Raw genomic sequence first — 18,431 nt, forward strand, 5'->3', positions numbered from 1 at the left:
TTGAGAAGCAGCTATTCAAACACACTGCTGTTTTCACTCATACATTTCTGAGAGTCTTTACACTGATCCACAGAGCAGTGGCACAGCACCCTTCTTCTTGTAAAGGATTGCTACCTTAAGAACGAATTGTAATTTCTTACTTACATTTTTGCTGTTTTATCTGCATCTTTTTTCATAAAGACATAAAATATTTCAGTTCCTTTTTAAAAGATCTGGTATATAAATGGTTCTTTAAAAATTTCAAAACCGGTGTTCCACTCGACTTTGCCCTACCCCCATGGTCGCCCTTTTGTCTCCTGTGTCCTTGGAATACCAACTATCCCTATTTCAGTGCTGAGGAGTTCCATCCAGAGAGGTGAGTGTGTGCTATCCGGGTGGACTGTCCCGGAAAAGAGCACAGCCCCCCCCCCCCTCAGCTTCTGCTGAAGGGTCTTCTGTGTTCCACTCGACCCTACCCTGCCCCCACAGTTGCCCTTTCATCTCCTGTGTCCTTGGAATATCAGCTATCCCTATTTCAGTGCTGAGGAGTTCCATCCAGAGGGCTATCCCTGTGTCTGTGCTGAGAAGTTCCATCCAGAGGGTGCTGAGGAGTACCATCTAGAGGGACAGGAACAGTTCCTGCTCCTGCACTGAAAAGATCCACCCAGAGAGTCAGTCACAGCAAAAACTGAACCAAGACACCAAGACTCTCCTGGCTCCATTTGAAGGAAGAGATGGGCAGGCGCCAATGCAAGAATTCCTCCAACAACCTGAAAGGCAATATGACATCACCAGAATCCAGGGATCATGAAACTAGAAGAATTGAACACCCTACTCCAGAAGAAATAGAAGAAATCGACTCTAAGCAGAACTATATGAAAATAATAGAGGAACTTAAACAGGAGGTGAAAATCTGCTGTAAAGAAATGGAGATAACAAACAAAAAAGTAGATGAAATGAATAAATCTCTCAAAGATACCCAAGAAAAACAAGAAATCCAAGAAAAAGCAATCAAAAAGGTAAGGGAAACAGTTCAAGAATTGAAAATGAAATGGAGATAATGAAGAAAACACAAGGCTGGATATGGAAAATCTGGGTAAACGAATAGGAACTGCAGAGACAAGTATTACCAACAGAATACAGGAGATAGAAGAAAGAATCTCAGACACTGAAGATACTGTAGAGGAAATAAATTCACTGATTAAAGAACAAAACAAATCCAACAAATTCTTAACACAAAACATCCAGGAAATCTGGGACACCGTGAAAAAGCCAAACCTAAGAATAATAGGTGTAGAAGAAGGAGAAGATTTACAGCTCAGAGGCCCAGAAAATATATTCACCAAAATTATTGAAGAAAACTTTCCCAATCTAAAGAAGGATATTCCTATGAAGGTACAAGAAGCATATAGAACACCAAATAGACTGGATCAAAAAAAAATCCCCTCGCCATATAATAATCAAAACACAAAACATACAGAATAAAGAACAAATATTAAGAGCTGCAAGGGAAAAAGGTCAAGGAACATATAAAGGGAAACCTATCAGAATTACACCTGACTTCTCAATGAAAACCATAAAAGCCAGAAGGTCTTGGATAGATGTGCTGCAGAAACTAAGAGACTAAGGATGCAAGCCCAGACTATGATACCCAGCAAAGCTTGCATTTACCATCGATGGAGAAAACAAGATATTCCAGGACAAAAACAGATTTAAACAATACGTAGCCACAAACCCAGCCCTACAGAAAATACTAGAAGGAAAACCACAAACCAAGGAAACCAACAACACTCATAATAACACAAGCATCTGACAACCCTCCACCAGCACAACTCAAAGAAGGGAAACACACAAACAATAGCACCAGGAAAAATAACTGGAGTCAACAACCACTGGTCATTAATATCGCTTAATATCAATGGACTCAACTCACCTATAAAAAGGCACAGGTTAAGAGAATGGATACGAAATCAGGATCCAACATTCTGCTGCCTACAAGAAACACACCTCAAACACAAAGACAGACACTACCTCAGAGTAAAGGGTTGGGGAAAGGTTTTCCAATCAAATGGACCAAAGAAATAAGCGGGTGTGGCTATACTAATATCTAACAAAATAGATTTCAAACTAAAATAAATCAGAAGAGACGGAGATGGACAATTTATACTCATATCAGGAACAGTTCATCAGGAGGAAGTCTCAATCCTGAATATCTATGCACCTAATATAAAAGCACCCACATATGTAAAAGAAACATTACTAGAACTCAGAACATACATCAAATACCATACTCTTATAGAGGGTGATTTCAACACTCCTCTCTCACCAATGGACAGGTCAACCAGATAGAAACTTAACAGAGAAATAAGAGAACTAACAGATGTAATGAACCAAATGGATCTAACAGACATCTATAGAACATTCCACCCAAACATAAAAGAATATACATTCTTCTCAGCATCTCATGGAACCTTCTCAAAAATTGATCACATAATTGGTAACAAAGTATACATCCATAAATATAAAGAAATTGTAGTAATCACCTGTGTACTATCAGATCACCATGGAATAAAGTTAGAATTCAACAATAATTCTAACCCCAGAAAGTCTACAAACTCATGGAAACTGAACAGTCAACTACTGAACCATCCCTGGGTCAAGGAAGAAATAAAGAGAGAAATTAAAGTCTTCCTTGAATTCAACGAAAATAAAGACACAATATACCCAAACCTATGGGACACTATGAAAGCAGTGCTAAGAGGAAAGTTCATAGCACTAAATGCCCACATAAAGAAAACGGAGAAAGCACACGTTAGTGACTTAACGGCACACCTGGAAGCTCTAGAAAAAAAAGAAACAGACTCGCCCAGGAGGAGTAGAAGACTGGAAATAATCAAACTGAGGACTGAAATCAACAAAATTGAAACACAGAAAACAATTCAAAGAACCAATGAAACAAAAAGCTGGTTCCTGGAGAAAATCAACAAGATTGATAAACCCCTATCCAAATTAATCAAATGGCAGAGACAGAACATGCAAATTAACAAGATCAGAAATGAAAAGGGGGACATAACCACAGACACAGAGGAAATTCAGAGAATCATTAGATCTTACTACAAAAGCCTGTATGCCACAAAATTGGAAAATGTGGAAGAAATGGACACCTTTTTAGATAAATTCAATTTACCAAAATTAAGTCAAGACCAGGTGAGCAGTTTAAACAGACCTGTAAGTCGCAAGGAAATAGAAGCTGTTATCAAAAATCTCCCTACCAAAAAAAGCCCTGGCCCAGATGGTTTCAATACAGAATTCTATCAGATCTTCCAAGTAGAGTTAATACCTATACTCCTTAATGTGTTTCACAAAATAGAAACAGAAGAATCATTGCCTAACTCCTTTTATGAAGCTACAGTCACTCTGATACCCAAACCACACAAAGACTTAACCAAGAAAGAGAATTACAGACCAATCTCACTCATGAACATTGATGCAAAAATTCTCAATAAAATACTCGCAAACAGAATCCAAGAACACATCCAAAAAATTATACATTATGATCAAGTAGGCTTCATCCCAGAGAGGCAGGGCTGGTACAATATACGAAAATCTATCAACGTAATCCATCATATAAATAAACTGAAGAAAAAAAAACCATATGATCATTTCATTAGATGCTGAAAAAGCATTTGACAAAATTCAACACCCCTTTATGATAAAGGACTTGGAGAGATCAGGGATACAAGGTTCATTCCTAAATATGATAAAGGCAATATACAGCAAGCAAACAGCTAACATTAAATTAAATGGAGAGAAACTCAAAGCCATCCGACTAAAATCTGGAACAAGACAAAGCTGTCCACTCTCTCCATACCTCTTCAATATAGTGCTTGAAGTTCTAGCAATAGCAATAAGACAGCATAAAGAGATCAAGGGGATTCAAATTGGAAAGGAAGAAGTCAAACTTTCATTATTTGCAGATGATATGATAGTGTACATAAGCGACCCCAAAAACTCTACCAAAGAACTCCTACAGCTGATAAACACCTTTAGTAATGTGGCAGGATACAAGATCAACTCCAAAAAATCAGTTGCCCTCCTATACACAAAGAACAAAGAAGCAGAGAGGGAAATCAGAGAAACATCATCTTTCATGATAGCCACAAATAGCATAAAGTATCTTGGGGTAACTCTAACCAATGAAGTGAAAGATCTATTTGACAAGAACTTTAAGGTTTTGAAGAAAGAAATTGAAGAGGATACCAGTAAATGGAAAAATCTCCCATGCTCTTGGATTGGGAGGATCAACACAGTAAAATGGCAATTTTACCAAAAGCAGTCTATAGATTCAATGCAATCCCCATAAAAATCCCAGCGAAATTCGTCACAGACATTCAGAGAACAATAACCAAGTTTATATGGCAAAACAAAAAACCCAGCATAGCCAAAACAATCCTATACAATAAAAGTACTTTTGGAGGCATTACCATCCCTGACTTCAAACTCTATTACAGAGCTACAGTAATGAAAACTGCTTGCTATTGGCACAAAAACAGAGATGTTGACCAATGGAATTGAATCGAAGACCCAGATCTTAATCCACAAACCTATGAACACCTGATTTTCAACAAAGGAGCTAAAACTACACAATGGAAGAAAGAAAGCATCTTTAACAAATGGTGCTGGCATAACTGGATGTCAACCTGTAGAAGAATGAAAATAGATCCATATCTATCACCATGCACAAAACTCAAGTCCAAATGGATTAAAGACATTAACATTAATCTGACCACTTTTAACCTGATAGAAGAGAAAGTGGGAAGTAGTCTACAATACATAGGCACAGGAGACCACTTCCTAGGTAGAACCCTAGTAGCACAGACAATAAGAGAATCAATGAATAAATGGGACCTCCTGAAACTGAGAAGCTTCTGTAAAGCAAAGGACACTGTCAGTAAGACAAAAAGGCTACCTTCCGACTGGGAGAAGATCTTCACCAACCCCTCATCAGACAAAGGTCTGATCTCCAAAAGATACAAAGAACTCAAGAAACTAGACACTAAAACTCTAATTAACCCAATTAAAAAATGGGGTACTGAACTGAACAGAGAATTCTCAACAGAAGAACTTCAAATGGCCAAAAGACACTCAAGATCATGTTCAACCTCCTTAGCGATCAGGGAAATGCAAATCAAAACAACTCTGAGATACCATCTTACGCCTGTCAGAATAGTTAAAGTCAAAAACACCAATGATAGCCTATACTGGAGAGGATGTGGAGTGAGGGGAACACTCATCCATTGTTGGTGGGAATGCAAACTCGTGCAGCCACTGTGAAAATCAGTGTGGCAGTTTCTCAGGAAACTGGGAGTCAACCTACCTCAGGACCCAGCAATTCTACTCTTGGGAATATACCCAAGAGATGCACTAACATAGTACAAAAGCATTTGTTCAACTATGTTCATAGCAGTACTATTTGTAATAGCCAGTACCTGGAAACAACCTAGGTGCCCCTCAATAGAAGAATGGTTAAAGAAGGTGTGGAACATATACACATTAGTTTTACTCAGCACTAAAAAACAATGACATCTTGAATTTTGCATGCAAATGGATGGAAATAGAAAACGCTTTACTGAGTGAGGTATCCCAGACCCAAAAAGAGGAATATGGTATGTACTCACTCATAAGTGGATTCTAGCCATAACTTAAGGACTTCGAGCCTATAATTCGTGATTCTAGAGAAGCTAAATAAGGTGAACCTAAAGAAAATCATATAGTTATCCTCCTGGATATTGGAAGTAGACAAGATTTTCAGGCAAAACTTGGGTGCACGGGGGTGGGGGTGAGGGTGGGGGGTGGATATAAGGGGAGATGGGTAGAGAGAAGGGAGAAGGGGAGGATTGGGGAAAGCTTGGGGGAATGGGATGGGTGGGATGGAGGGTGGATATGGGAGCAGGGAAGTAAATAAATATCTTAATTAAGGGAGCCATTTTAGGGTTTGCTAGGGTCTTCTCTCTAGAGGGGTTCCCAGGCCCAAGGAGAGGTCCCCAGATTGTCCCTTAGGCAGCAGAGCAGAGGGTGCCTGAACTGGCCTTGTCCCATAGCCACACTGATGAACATTTTGCATATCACCATAGACCCTTCATCTGGCGATGGATGGAGATAGAGACAGAGACCCACATTGGAGCACTGAACTTAGCTCCCAAGGTCCAAATAAGGAGCAGAAGGAGGGAGAACATGAAGGAAGTCAGGATCACGAAGGGTACGTCCACCCACAGAGACAGTGGGACTGATCTAATGGGAGCTCACCAAGGCCAGCTGGACTGGGAGTGTTGGAGCATGTGATCAAAGTCGACACTCTGAACGTGGCAGGCAATGAAGGCTGACTGAGAAACCAAGGACAATGGTACTGGATTTTTATTCTGTTGCATGGACTGACTTTGTGGGAGCCTGGTTTGTTTGGATGCTCACCTTTATAGACCTAGATGGAGGAGGGAGGACCTTGGACTTCCCACGGGGCAGGGAACCCTGACTGATCTTAGGACTAGAGAGGGAGGGGTAGGGAGGATGGGGAGGTGGAGAGGGGGAGGGAAAAGGGAGGCGGGGAGGAGGTGGAAATTTTTAATAAATAAATTAATTTAAAAAAATAAATCAAAATTCAAAAACCATTAGCAACACAGCCTTTTTCAATTCACAGGTTGTAAAGGAAGTAAGAGTTTTAGCTTTCATAAATTTGTAAGAAGGAGTTCAACTATTTGGCATTATGACCTCTTCTGGACAAGGATTAGACCTTGCCAGTTTCCCTGTTTGCTCAGCATGTATCCAATGAGAGGAACAGAATATGAAAGTCATTCCAAATCGCTCAAACTTCAGCTTTCTTAGGGCCACATATTTTTATATAATGCCTCCCATTCCTGGAAGTGTGCCTGCTTTGACTTAAGACTCCACTTTGTTTGTGTGTGTGCATATATGCATTTGTGTGTATATATGTATGTATGTATATACATATGTATGTGTGTGTATGTATGTATGTATGTATATATATATTCCCAAGAAGTGCCAAAGAGAATTCTTGACATATTTGTCAAGAATTAGATCGAGTGCTTAGTCCACCTTTTCCTCCTAATGCCCGGCCCTTTAAAGAAGTCAATCCAAAAGTTAACAACTTTACAAGTATTTATTAAGGCCTACCACAGGCAAGCCATCAGAACCCAGACTTAAAGCTCTATATAGATCCTCTAAATTAGAAGACACCAAAAGTTTCACAACTCTAATCCCAAATAAAAATCATATGGTTTAATGTTCACCTTCCTACTATATAGTAATAAGGACAAAAACTAAGTCTCCTGGGTAAGGCAGTACCATGCCTGTACCATGCCTGCACCCTTGGGAGGATCAGGAGTTCAAGGTCATTTTCTGGCTACATAGTGTAGCTGGAGGTTTCTCTCCCATCCACCAGTTTCCAAATAACCACTCTGAGGCTTAATATTAATTATAATTGCTTGGCCAATGGCTTAGGCTTCTTACTGGCTAGCCCTTACATATAAATTGATCCATTTCCAATAATCTATGTATAGTCAAATGGCTATAGCATTACCTCAAATCTTGCTTCTCTGGTAGCTGCTAGCATCTCCCAGACTCCTCCTCCTTTTTCATTTTATCTTTGATTGGATTTCCTGCCTGGTTCTATTCTACTTGACTATTGGCTAAATCATCTTCTTTATTAACCAATGGTAATAAAACATATTCACAGTGAACAGAAGGGCACCTCATATCATCCCCCCTTTTCTGTCTAATTAAAAAGGAAGGTTTTAACTTTAACATTGTAAAATTACATATAAAAATGGTTATTAAGCAAGAATTACAGTTATAATATTTAGTTTATTTGAATTTGGCAAAATTAAAGAAAATATTCTATTATCTATCCTATCCTTGTGAGTCTAAAGTTTCATGTTTAATTTATCTTTTATCATAACCAAGGAAAACTATAGCTATCTAGTCTTTAACTCCATCAAAAATCCCAGAAGGATATATTACTTGAGTAACTGGGTAGTGCATTGTAAGCAACTTCCAAAATTCGAGAAATGACAGAGACATTTGACTGCCTGGACAGTTACCCAAAGTTCCTCTGCAATGTTGGGGCATCCATCTTTAGCCTATAGGCCATAGTATCTGGCAGACTTTTCAATGAAGCAAGAAATTTGAAAGACTGTCCCACTGAAATTGTCAGTTTGTCAATAACATTCCTCTGTGTCCTGAAGAATGTCTGGCAGTTTCTTCTGTAAAACAGGAATGCTGAAGGCCTGTCCCACCTTGTTTGGCAAGTTCAGTAGTCATTTTCTTGTGGGTCCTGCATGTCCAGTTTATACAGCATACCATCAAGCAGTCCCGGCAAGAGCAGTTTCTTGCCCACATGGCTAGCCTTGCATCAGTGAAAACAAACTCCCTAAGAAACTTCTTGATGCCCATCATCCTCTTGAACTAATTGGTGCTGCCAGGAACAGATGTGTCTCACTATCAAGAAAAGTCTAAGTTCTTAAAACATTTTAAATCCCATATTCTGTAGGTCTTTGAAGTGTTTGAAGATTATCTATTCATTTGAAATATCTCTCTGCATATCTAGAAAACCTAACTAACATGACAGTAAGTTTGACTATTACAGATGAATATTAATTTGTACTTCTTAACTATCTATTACATTTTTAAATAAGCAGCATAAAAATATCTTAAACAAGAGTAGAAATATACATATAGAATAACAAAATTGCCCTAAAATTTGCATCAGTAAACCAAAATCCACACCAATGTAAAGTATCTTGAAATTAACAGTTAGTTTTGGGATTAAAGTAGATTTAGCAATCTAATTTTTCATCATTTCTATACTGTATCCCCCTTTTTTCTTTAGAAAAAGACTGACAATAACCATTAACCATTTATAACTAACCCCCTTTAAATGAAAACATACACTAATAAAATGATATTTTGGGAATTTGGACATAGCTTTCTATACTATTTCCTGCTGATTGGGGGCACTGATAATCTTAGAAAGATCCCGAGAACAATTAGAATTATGGTTAAATCTTGCCTGTAGTAGTTTGTGAGGTTACATAGTCTCAGTCAGTTTCCTTGAAGCTGTTTCAGATATTGAATCACCTGGGTTCCCATGGAGACCTCTCAGAGGTCTTACTTGATAAAACAGCACTAGTCTGGCAGGAATCCACAGCTTCTTATCATTTGTGGAAACAAAAGTAGAACCTCTTTTCCAAAGTAACATATCCTTAGACCCAAATTTTGAAGTCAAGATATTTTTATGCTGGCTTAGCTCCCACAATCAAATGTCTCTCTTCTTAGTTCAATAACAGTCAAAAAACTCAAAGAAAACACAATAATATACAGAATCCTGACTCTGTATTTTTCATCTTTGCCTAAATTATTTCTTTTATATTACTTTTACTGTCTCTTTAAAAACCTTATTTATTATTATTATTATTATTTTGGTTTGTTGAGACAGGGTTACTCTATAGCTTTGAAGCCTATCCTGGACTTGCTCTTGTAGAAAAGACTGACGTTGAACTCAGAGATTCACCTGCCTCTGCCTTCTGGATGCTGGGAATAAAGGTGTGCACCACCACCATCTAGCTACTTTATTTTTTAAAACTATTTCTTTCTGTAACTGCCTATTCTATAACTGCCTATGCCCATTTTCTTTTTTCTTAAGTCTTTGTACATTTTTTTAAACAGATGGTGACCCATTTAGAGGTTTATTTTTGTTTGAATCTGTCTTTATTACATATCTGTAATCCATTTTTGATCACAGCTTTAAACTGTAAAGTGTGCATGGCTGGGACCAGAGCGGCTGCTTTGGCTGTTGGTTCCACTGCACCCAGCATTGCATCATGGTGGAGGTACGTTCACTGACAGCTGTGGGAGTTGTGTTTGCTGACCCACCTCTAGGAATACTGGGTCCTCACTGACACTAAGTAACTTGCAGCACACTGCCCAAAAACTAATTTAAGTGCTCCATAGCATGACCTCCCAAAATAGCCCTCAGTGCTGCCAGCACAAACCAGGAAGTTATCTCTTAAAGAAGCTGTACTTCTGTTCGCTGCCAGCAACCAGAGCCTATCTGAAAAAATATGACTATCAAGAAGTCGTTTCTAAGTGTGTTTTGTATGTCTATAATCATTTTTTTAAAATTTGCATACCGTGTTCTGTCTGCATGTATGCCTGCAGGCCAGAAGAGGGCAGCGGATCTCATTAAAGATGGTTGTGAGCCACCATGTGGTTGGTGGGAATTGTGAACTCGGTATCTCTGGAAGAGCAGTCAGTGCTCTTAACTGCTGAGCCATCTCTCCAGCCCCTTGCATCCATGTTTTTAAGCTTTCTTGGGCTTTTATGTGGATGTACATGTCCCATTTTGGCACCATTTGTAGGCAGAGGTTTCTCTCCTGCCTGCCAGTTCCTAAATAACCACTCTAAAGCTTAATATTAATTATAATTGCTTGGTCAATGACTCAAGTTTCGTACTGGCTAGCCCTTACATATAAATTAATCCTTTTTTAATAATCTATATATTGCCACGTGGCCATAGTGTTACCTCACATCTTGCTTCTCTAGCAGCTGTTAGCATCTCCCAGACTCTTCCTTCTTTTTCCCTTATCTTTGCTTAGATTTCCTTCCTGGCTCTATTCTACCTGGCAATTGACCAAATCATCTTCTTTATTAACCAATGGTAATAAAACATATTCAGAGTGAACAGAAGGGCATCCTACATCAACACTGGGTATTTGAGGCCAGTCTGGGCTAAATGAGACCTTATCTTAAAAAAGAAAAGACAACAAACTGAGTTTATTTTTTGTCACTATATTCTTAGCAACTATCACATTGTCTAACTTGCAATCCCCCTGCCTCAGCCTCCTGAGTCAGCACATAGGGATTTTTGTCACATGGCTGAACTTCACAGTGTTATGGTTAATTATCACTTTAAGAGACAAGCCATGCCCACTCCCAGAGACCCCCTGCCCTCCTTTCACCATCTTGATTCTGTTTCTTTTTGGCAAGTGCGCTTGCTCCCTCTTTCCCATTCTCTTCTCCGCCTCTCTCCTCTTCTTTTCTTTCTTCACCTCCCCCCCTCAAGTAATAAATACCCAATTCTATTCTGTATGATGTCCATGTGCCTTCTACCCGCTGCCTGCTCACACCCCTGGGATCACTGGGACCAGTCCGCCCGCCATGTGTCTCCCTGTCTGGGACCAGCCACCACTTGGGGACCAGCAGCCATCTCTGCCTGGGACTAGCTGCTCTGAGGGCCCACTGCCTACTGCCACCAGGGATTCTGCAGCATTTTTAATACACAGCACATTGATGTTCTTACCACTCATCAAGGAATGGAGCTCATTGTTGCACTCAGTTTATTTTGAAATGATTGGTTCCTTAACTAACAAAGAAGAAGACACAAACTTCAAAAAACTACCAACTTTTAAAATCATCTTCTTTTCTAAAATTTGCTTGTATGAAGAAAAGTAACATGTAGTGTCACAGTACAGCCTCAGGCTTGTGTGAAATTGAGGAGTTTTTAAGAAAATCTTCACATTAACCTATGTTTGAAGACAACTTCAAACCTGACACTCCTGAAGACAGACATATGAAAACTCAATGGTTGGTTCCAACTGACATTTCTCCTAAAACCTCAGGAAGAAATTCTAATCCAAACAAATGCAGAGCTCATCCCAAGAACTAGGTTGACTTCTTTGATTTTTTCTTCTCTGCTTCCTCCTTTTCTTTTTCTATTTCAGTTACCTGCAATTCAATTTCTTTGGCACTAAACATCTGAAAAAAGAAAACATCAAATATTTTTCAATTATACCAATACTTGAGTGTTTTTTTTATCTATAGCTTTGTACTGTATACCTTCAGGAATGCAACAAAATGCCTCAAGAAAATACAAAACAATGTACTTGTACTAATGAGGTCAAATCAGGTCTGTGACATCTGGTATCACTGCACGGCAGGATGAGGACAAGACACTTCTGTTAGACATCCTGTACGTACACTGTCACTCTGCAACATTTAGCTGCAAGACTTATTTCTAAGTAACTCCATCCTACTGTGTGCTACTCTTATACAGTCTCGCTACTGTTATGATTAGAGTGTGAAAGGTCCCCCACAGGCTCATGCATTTTGAGCATTTGGTGTCAAGCTGGTGTAGCTGTTTTAGAAAACAATGGAACCTTTGAAATGTAGGGTCCTTGAGTTTTATAGCTTGCTGTCATTTTCTGTCCTTGTCTCTACTTACTATTCTAGGGAATATAGGAAGAGATAGGGAAGATTTCAAGCCCAGATTATGGGGTGGGTGAAGACAGACAGACAGGTAGTGTGAGTGCACGTGTGTACACACATCTGTGAGGACAGGAGAGGACAGTCTTTACTAGAAGCTGACTATGCTGGCGCTTGATCTTGGAATTTCAGGGCTGAGAGAAATGTGTTGTTTAAGCCACTGAGTCTATGGTAAAGTTAAAGCCTTCCCAACTAACAAAGGCTAAAAGTAATTTTATAGTCATCAGGGGTAAACAGTATGTTCTAGGAACACAGCATGAACCAGGCCAGAAGAGCTGACTGTGACATATTTGGTTCTTCATAAAGGAGTCAAAGGGATAACCATCTGACTCCCTGGGGTGGAGGAGGAGAGTCTCTGACCTGTTTTCCTTAGAGCTGTTCTGCTCTCAGATTTGCAAATTCTGAACAACCTCTCGCCTCACCCCCAGTGCTGGCATTACCATTCTTCCAGCATGTCCACAGCTCTTAGAAAGTGTGTGCTATCCTTAATCCTTATACCAGCACTAAGGTTTCTTTCAGTTTTGCTTTGCTAAAACTTATTTTCTGAATTCCACTGCTGTGGGAGTTCCTTCAGCTCCTTCAGCCAATCGCCGCTGAGTTACCAGCCCATTGGGGTGTGGTCTCTCTCCCTTTAAAAAAAGCAATGGCTGTCCTCCACTCTGTCTTTGTCTTCCGGCTCTGTTTCCGGCCCCTGGACTCCTTTCCTGTTCGCGCGGAGGGGCTGTTGTCTGGGACGGTAATCTGTAAGTTTTTTCCCCTTTGAATAAATAACCATTCTATTAATCATAATTCCAAACTGGTGTGGGATTGTCTGTGACTTACGCCTTCATCTGGCGCCCCACGTTTGTTTGTAGAACCCCCCTTCCCCCCCACTCAACTGCTTGCTACCAGCTCGGCTAGTCACGAGACCTCCCTCAGCTGCGGCCTGTGCCCTGTATGTGGAGCCAGCAGTTCAATTAAACCCCACGCCTCCCAAGCTCCACAGGCTTGGGACAATCTCTGCAAGCCTGGTTTGCTCTTTTCTGAGTTGTTTTTAAATTTCCCTTGTAAGTGCGGTGCTTTAGTGGCGTGAATCAGAACGACTCGGTCACGTGGAGGCATACGCGGCTTCCGGGTTGCTCTTTTCTACCCATGGATTCTGGGTTTCTGGTTCCGTGTATGGAATTGATTTAATTAAACTTTCTTTCTTGAGCAACTTATATTTCCTAGTTTTTAACAAATACTAAGGCAGACACTGAAACAGGACCTGTTTAAGTCACCTTTGCAGTGGTTCTAGTCGCAACTTGGCAACAGCGCCGCCAACTAGACAAGAGGTAATATGGCAGTTTTTGTTTCCAACGCCAATTTTACTGTTTTCTTTATTAATACAATGGATTATGTCATGCAAGGTTTATATGACTATGGGAATATATTAATTTACTTGTTACTAGGTTTCAGTTTTCTTTTCAATATTTTATCATTAAGAAAGATACGATTTTTACGGACTAATATTGAACAACTAGTTGAAAGGATTAAAATTATTGAAAATCAGGGGTTATCTGAACAAGTGGATACTATGATAGACAAAATTGACTCCATGTCCAAGGGTACTAGGAAGTTACCTGAAAGGGTACAGGCTGTTGAATTTGACGTTCAGACGTTACCACAAAGTTTTGATAAGGTAACAGATAGAATGAACCTCCAGAATGGGAACCAAAAAACTGATACCTTAGTGAAATTACTAGAAACACGGGTAGGTCAGGAGATTCAGGATTTAAGGGATACAATGATAAAAAGATTAGAAATGATTGAAGAAACTATTGGAGCTGGTGAACAGAGTAAGAAGGCACAAGGACAGGATACAATGCCACCACCAGCTGTTAGAACTGGCTTACCCAGGGTCCTAACAACATACCCTGTAATTTATTCTGACAAAGGGTTAACTTCCAAAGGCTCAAAGGGAGTTAAATAAGCTAGATGGACACCAATAGCAATGAATGATTTAAAAGAAATTAAGCAAGCTGTCGTTAACTTTGGCTTGCACTCTGCATTTGTTAAGGAAATGATAAGGACTTGGGCTTCTAATGTCAGAGCTACCCCCCATGATTTCTCTCAGCTAGTGTCTGCAGTTTTAGATGATGGGCCTTCCTTGATGTTTGGAATTTATTTCAGAGAAGAATCCAAACATATGGAACAGCAAGGAAGAGCAAAAAGTGTGGAGGTTTCCCAAGATCAAATTCTTGGTGTAGGAGCATATGCTGATCCACAGGTCCAAGCTCTTTATGATGAAGAAGTGCTGTCCTTATGTCACAAAGCAGCCTTGAATGCTTTGAATAGAATACAAGATCCAGTAAAAAGGGTCGAATCATATACCAGGGTTAGGCAGGGACAGAGAGAACCCTTTACTGACTTTGTGCAAAGATTAATTAAGGCTCTGGACATAGGGGTAACAGACCCAGAAGCTAGACGAATACTTCTTGAATCTCTAGCTTTTGAAAATGCAAATACTGAATGTAAAAAGATAATTGGGCCTTTAAGATCTAGATCAGCACCAATGGAAGAATGGATACAGCATACAATGAATGTTGAGATGTTTAGCTATAATGATGAATCCTGGGTAGGAGAAGCGATTTCCAAAGCTATGAGGAGACATCAAACTACCAGGTGTTTTAATTGTGGTAAATTAGGACATCTGAAAAGGGATTGCAGGCAAAGAAATCCTAGGAATAATATCTCCTCTGGGAATGACAAAAGTAGGAGATCTCAGCCTTCAGGTATATGCAGGAGATGCGGTAAAGGCCGACATTGGTCCAACGAATGCAGGTCAACAACAGACAGACAAGGCAACCCGATACCATCGGGAAACTCCATGAGGGGCCTCTCGCAGGCCCCCAAGCCAAAAGTGGCCCAGTCATTCCCAGTTACAGTCGAAAATGTGTCTCACCAAGAAAATTAAAAACTCCAATGTCTGCCATAAAAGTAATACTGGTCTAAATGATGAATTACATGTGGAGAATGAGTCAAAAAATTCAGGAGGACAGAGTAAACGTATATTTTGGCAAACGTATATTAACGATCAAAGACCAAAGCTAAGAGTCTGTATAAATGGCATTTTTATTGAAGGCTTATTAGACACAGGTGCGGATGTAAGTATAATTACTCCAGAATCCTGGCATCTGAATTGGCCTCTTCATGAGGTAGATGTTCAGTTCCTGGGAATTGGAACCCTATCTCGTATAAAACAAAGCACAAGATGGGTGGAATGCATAGGGCCTGAAGGGCAAATAGGAAGATTAAGGCCATATATAGCAAATATTGCAATAAATTTATGGGGCTGTGACCTGCTACAGCAATGGAATACCCAGATTAACATTCGTGTAGTTCCAGGAACTCACAATTCTGGGAAGGATATAATGAGGTATTATGGAAAAAGGTCACCAGTCATTCAGGCTGTACAAGAACACACAGCCAATAGCAAACCTTTAGAGGTATCAACAGCCCTACCTTTAAAATGGCTAACTGAGAAGCCAATATGGATCAAGCAGTGGCCTCTAGCTGAAGATAAGTTACAGGCTTTGGAACAGCTGGTACAAGAGCAACTAGATGCTAACCATATTGAAGAATCAACCAGCCCTTGGAATTCTCCTGTGTTTGTTGTAAAAAAGAAATCTGGTAAATGGAGAATGGTGACAGATCTAAGAGCTGTCAACAAGGTAATTCAGCCTATGGGTCCACTACAATCTGAAATTCCTTTGCCTTCTCTATTACCAAGAGGATGGCCTCTTATAGTTATTGATTTGAAAGATTGTTTTTTCACTATACCTTTGCAAAAAATGGATAGAGAAAAATTTGCCTTCACAGTGCCTACTTATAATAATTCTCAGCCTACTAGGAGATATCAATGGACTGTCCTCCCACAGGGGATGCTCAATAGTCCCACATTGTGTCAATATTTTGTTAATAAGCCACTGGAAATAATTCGTAAGCAATTTCCCAAGTCCATAATTTATCATTACATGGATGACATTTTATTATCTGATTCAAATAAAGATATTTTGGAAAGTATGTTTGAAGAAGTAAAGAAAGTCTTGCCTAGGTGGGGATTACAAATTGCCCCTGAAAAGATTCAAAGAGGAGATTCTATTAATTACCTAGGCTACAGAATAGGGTTAGAGAAAATTCGAACACAAAAGGCACAAATTAGGAGAGACCGGTTACGGACTCTTAATGACTTCCAAAGATTGTTAGGAGATATTTCCAGTCTACGACCTGCTGTTGGGATAACACCTGATCTAATAGTTCATTTAAACAAAACCTTAGATGGTGATAAGGATTTGAATAGTCCCAGAAAATTGACAGTTGAAGCAGAAAAGGAACTGACAATGATTGAGGAAAAATTACAGGAGGCACATGTGGATAGGGTCAACCCGAATCTTAGTTCCATCCTAGTCATACTGCTTTCCAGAATTTCTCCTACAGGGATTTTAATGAAGAGGGAAGATATTATTTTAGAGTGGATATTTATACCTCATAAACCAAGTAAAAAATTAAAAACTTATGTAGAAAAGGTTTCAGAATTAATTATAAAAGGTAAACTGAGACTTCGTCAACTAGCAGGTATAGACCCAGCAGAAATTATAGTGCCTTTTACTACTGAGGAAATAAGAAAGTTATGGGAAGATAATGAACCATGGCAAAGAGCTTGTGCTAATTTTTTGGGAGAAATTAGCAGCAACTATCCCAAAAGTGATAGACTTAACCTCATAAAGAGAACTTCTTGGATTCTTCCTAGAATTGTACGTGATGCTCCAATAACTGGAGCTCGGACATTTTATACCGATGCAAATAAATCAGGGAAAGCAGGTTATAAATCGGAAGAATTGAGTAAGGTGGAACAAAGCCCTTATAATTCTGTCCAGAAGGCAGAATTATATGCCATTCTTATGGTGCTAAGGGATTTTAAAGAACCTCTTAATATAGTTACAGATTCACAATATGCAGAAAGAGTTATCTTGCATATTGAAACCGCTGAATTCATACCAGATGACACAGAGTTGACTTCATTGTTTATCGAGGTACAGGACATAATTAGGAATAGGCTTTGTCCAATGTACATAACACACATCCGGTCCCATACTGGTCTGCCTGGGCCTCTAGCACAAGGTAACGCTGAAATTGACCAATTATCGATTGGAAGCGTTCTGCAGGCCTCAGAATTTCATAAAAAACATCATGTCAATAGTAAAGGCTTAAAGAAAGAGTTTTCCATTACATGGCAACAAGCTAAGGACATTATAAAGAGATGTCCTACTTGTTCTTTCTATAATCAAACACCGTTGCCTGCAGGAAGTAACCCAAAGGGTACTCAAAGGAATGAAATCTGGCAGATGGATGTGTTCCACTTTATGGAATTTGGTAAATTAAAATATGTACACCACACCATAGACACATATTCAGGTTTTCAATGGGCAACTGCCCTGAGCTCAGAAAAGGCTGATTCGGTAATCACACATTTATTGGAAGTTATGGCCATCATGGGTATACCTGCACAAATAAAGACAGACAATGGTCCAGCATATGTATCTAAGAAAATGAAACGCTTCTTTGCTTATAATATAAAACACGTTACAGGTATACCAAATAATCCTACAGGTCAGGCAGTTATAGAAAGATCAAATCGTACTATAAAAGATATGCTAAACAAACAGAAAGGGACGAAAGATACCCCCAGAAATAGATTGCATAATGCTTTATTAACCTTGAATTTTCTTAATGCTAATGAGAAAGGAACAACAGCAGCAGAGAGGCATTGGATAATGGAAAAAACTTCTGAACTAAACCAACCTGTTTATTTCAAAGACGTGCTGACCTCTCAATGGAAGCCAGGAGATGTGCTACGTTGGGGAAGGGGTTTTGCTCTTGTTTCCACAGGAGAAGAAAAATTGTGGATACCATCAAAATTAATAAAGGTTCGATTTGAAGAGGAGAAACCTCTTGGAAAGGAGAAATGACAGCATCTACAATGATGATAACCATACAGGTGGTAAGAAAAGCATATAGAATGGGGGCAGGGTTCTGTTCTTATCTCCACAGGAAAACACTGATCTTTGAAAAGTTCAAGGGACCCTGGATATTTGAAT

At 39.4% G+C, this 18,431-nt stretch overlaps 1 protein-coding gene across 1 annotated transcript in view; it reads right to left on the reverse strand.

Annotated features, from left to right (window-relative positions):
* Nucleotides 1-11,370: 11,370 nt before the first annotated feature.
* The window catches only part of Psma8 (proteasome 20S subunit alpha 8), a 58,520-nt gene continuing 51,459 nt past the window's right edge, over nucleotides 11,371-18,431 (reverse strand). Inside the window, exon 7 of the mRNA XM_048447907.2 lies at nucleotides 11,371-11,805. Coding sequence (XP_048303864.1) covers nucleotides 11,713-11,805 — 93 coding nt within the window. The 3' untranslated portion in view covers nucleotides 11,371-11,712. The remainder of the gene's footprint in view (nucleotides 11,806-18,431) is intronic.

This window comes from Myodes glareolus, chromosome 13 (genome assembly GCF_982192425.1).
Source record: "Myodes glareolus chromosome 13, mMyoGla1.1, whole genome shotgun sequence".
In the NCBI taxonomy this organism is placed as follows: Eukaryota; Metazoa; Chordata; class Mammalia; order Rodentia; family Cricetidae; genus Myodes; species Myodes glareolus.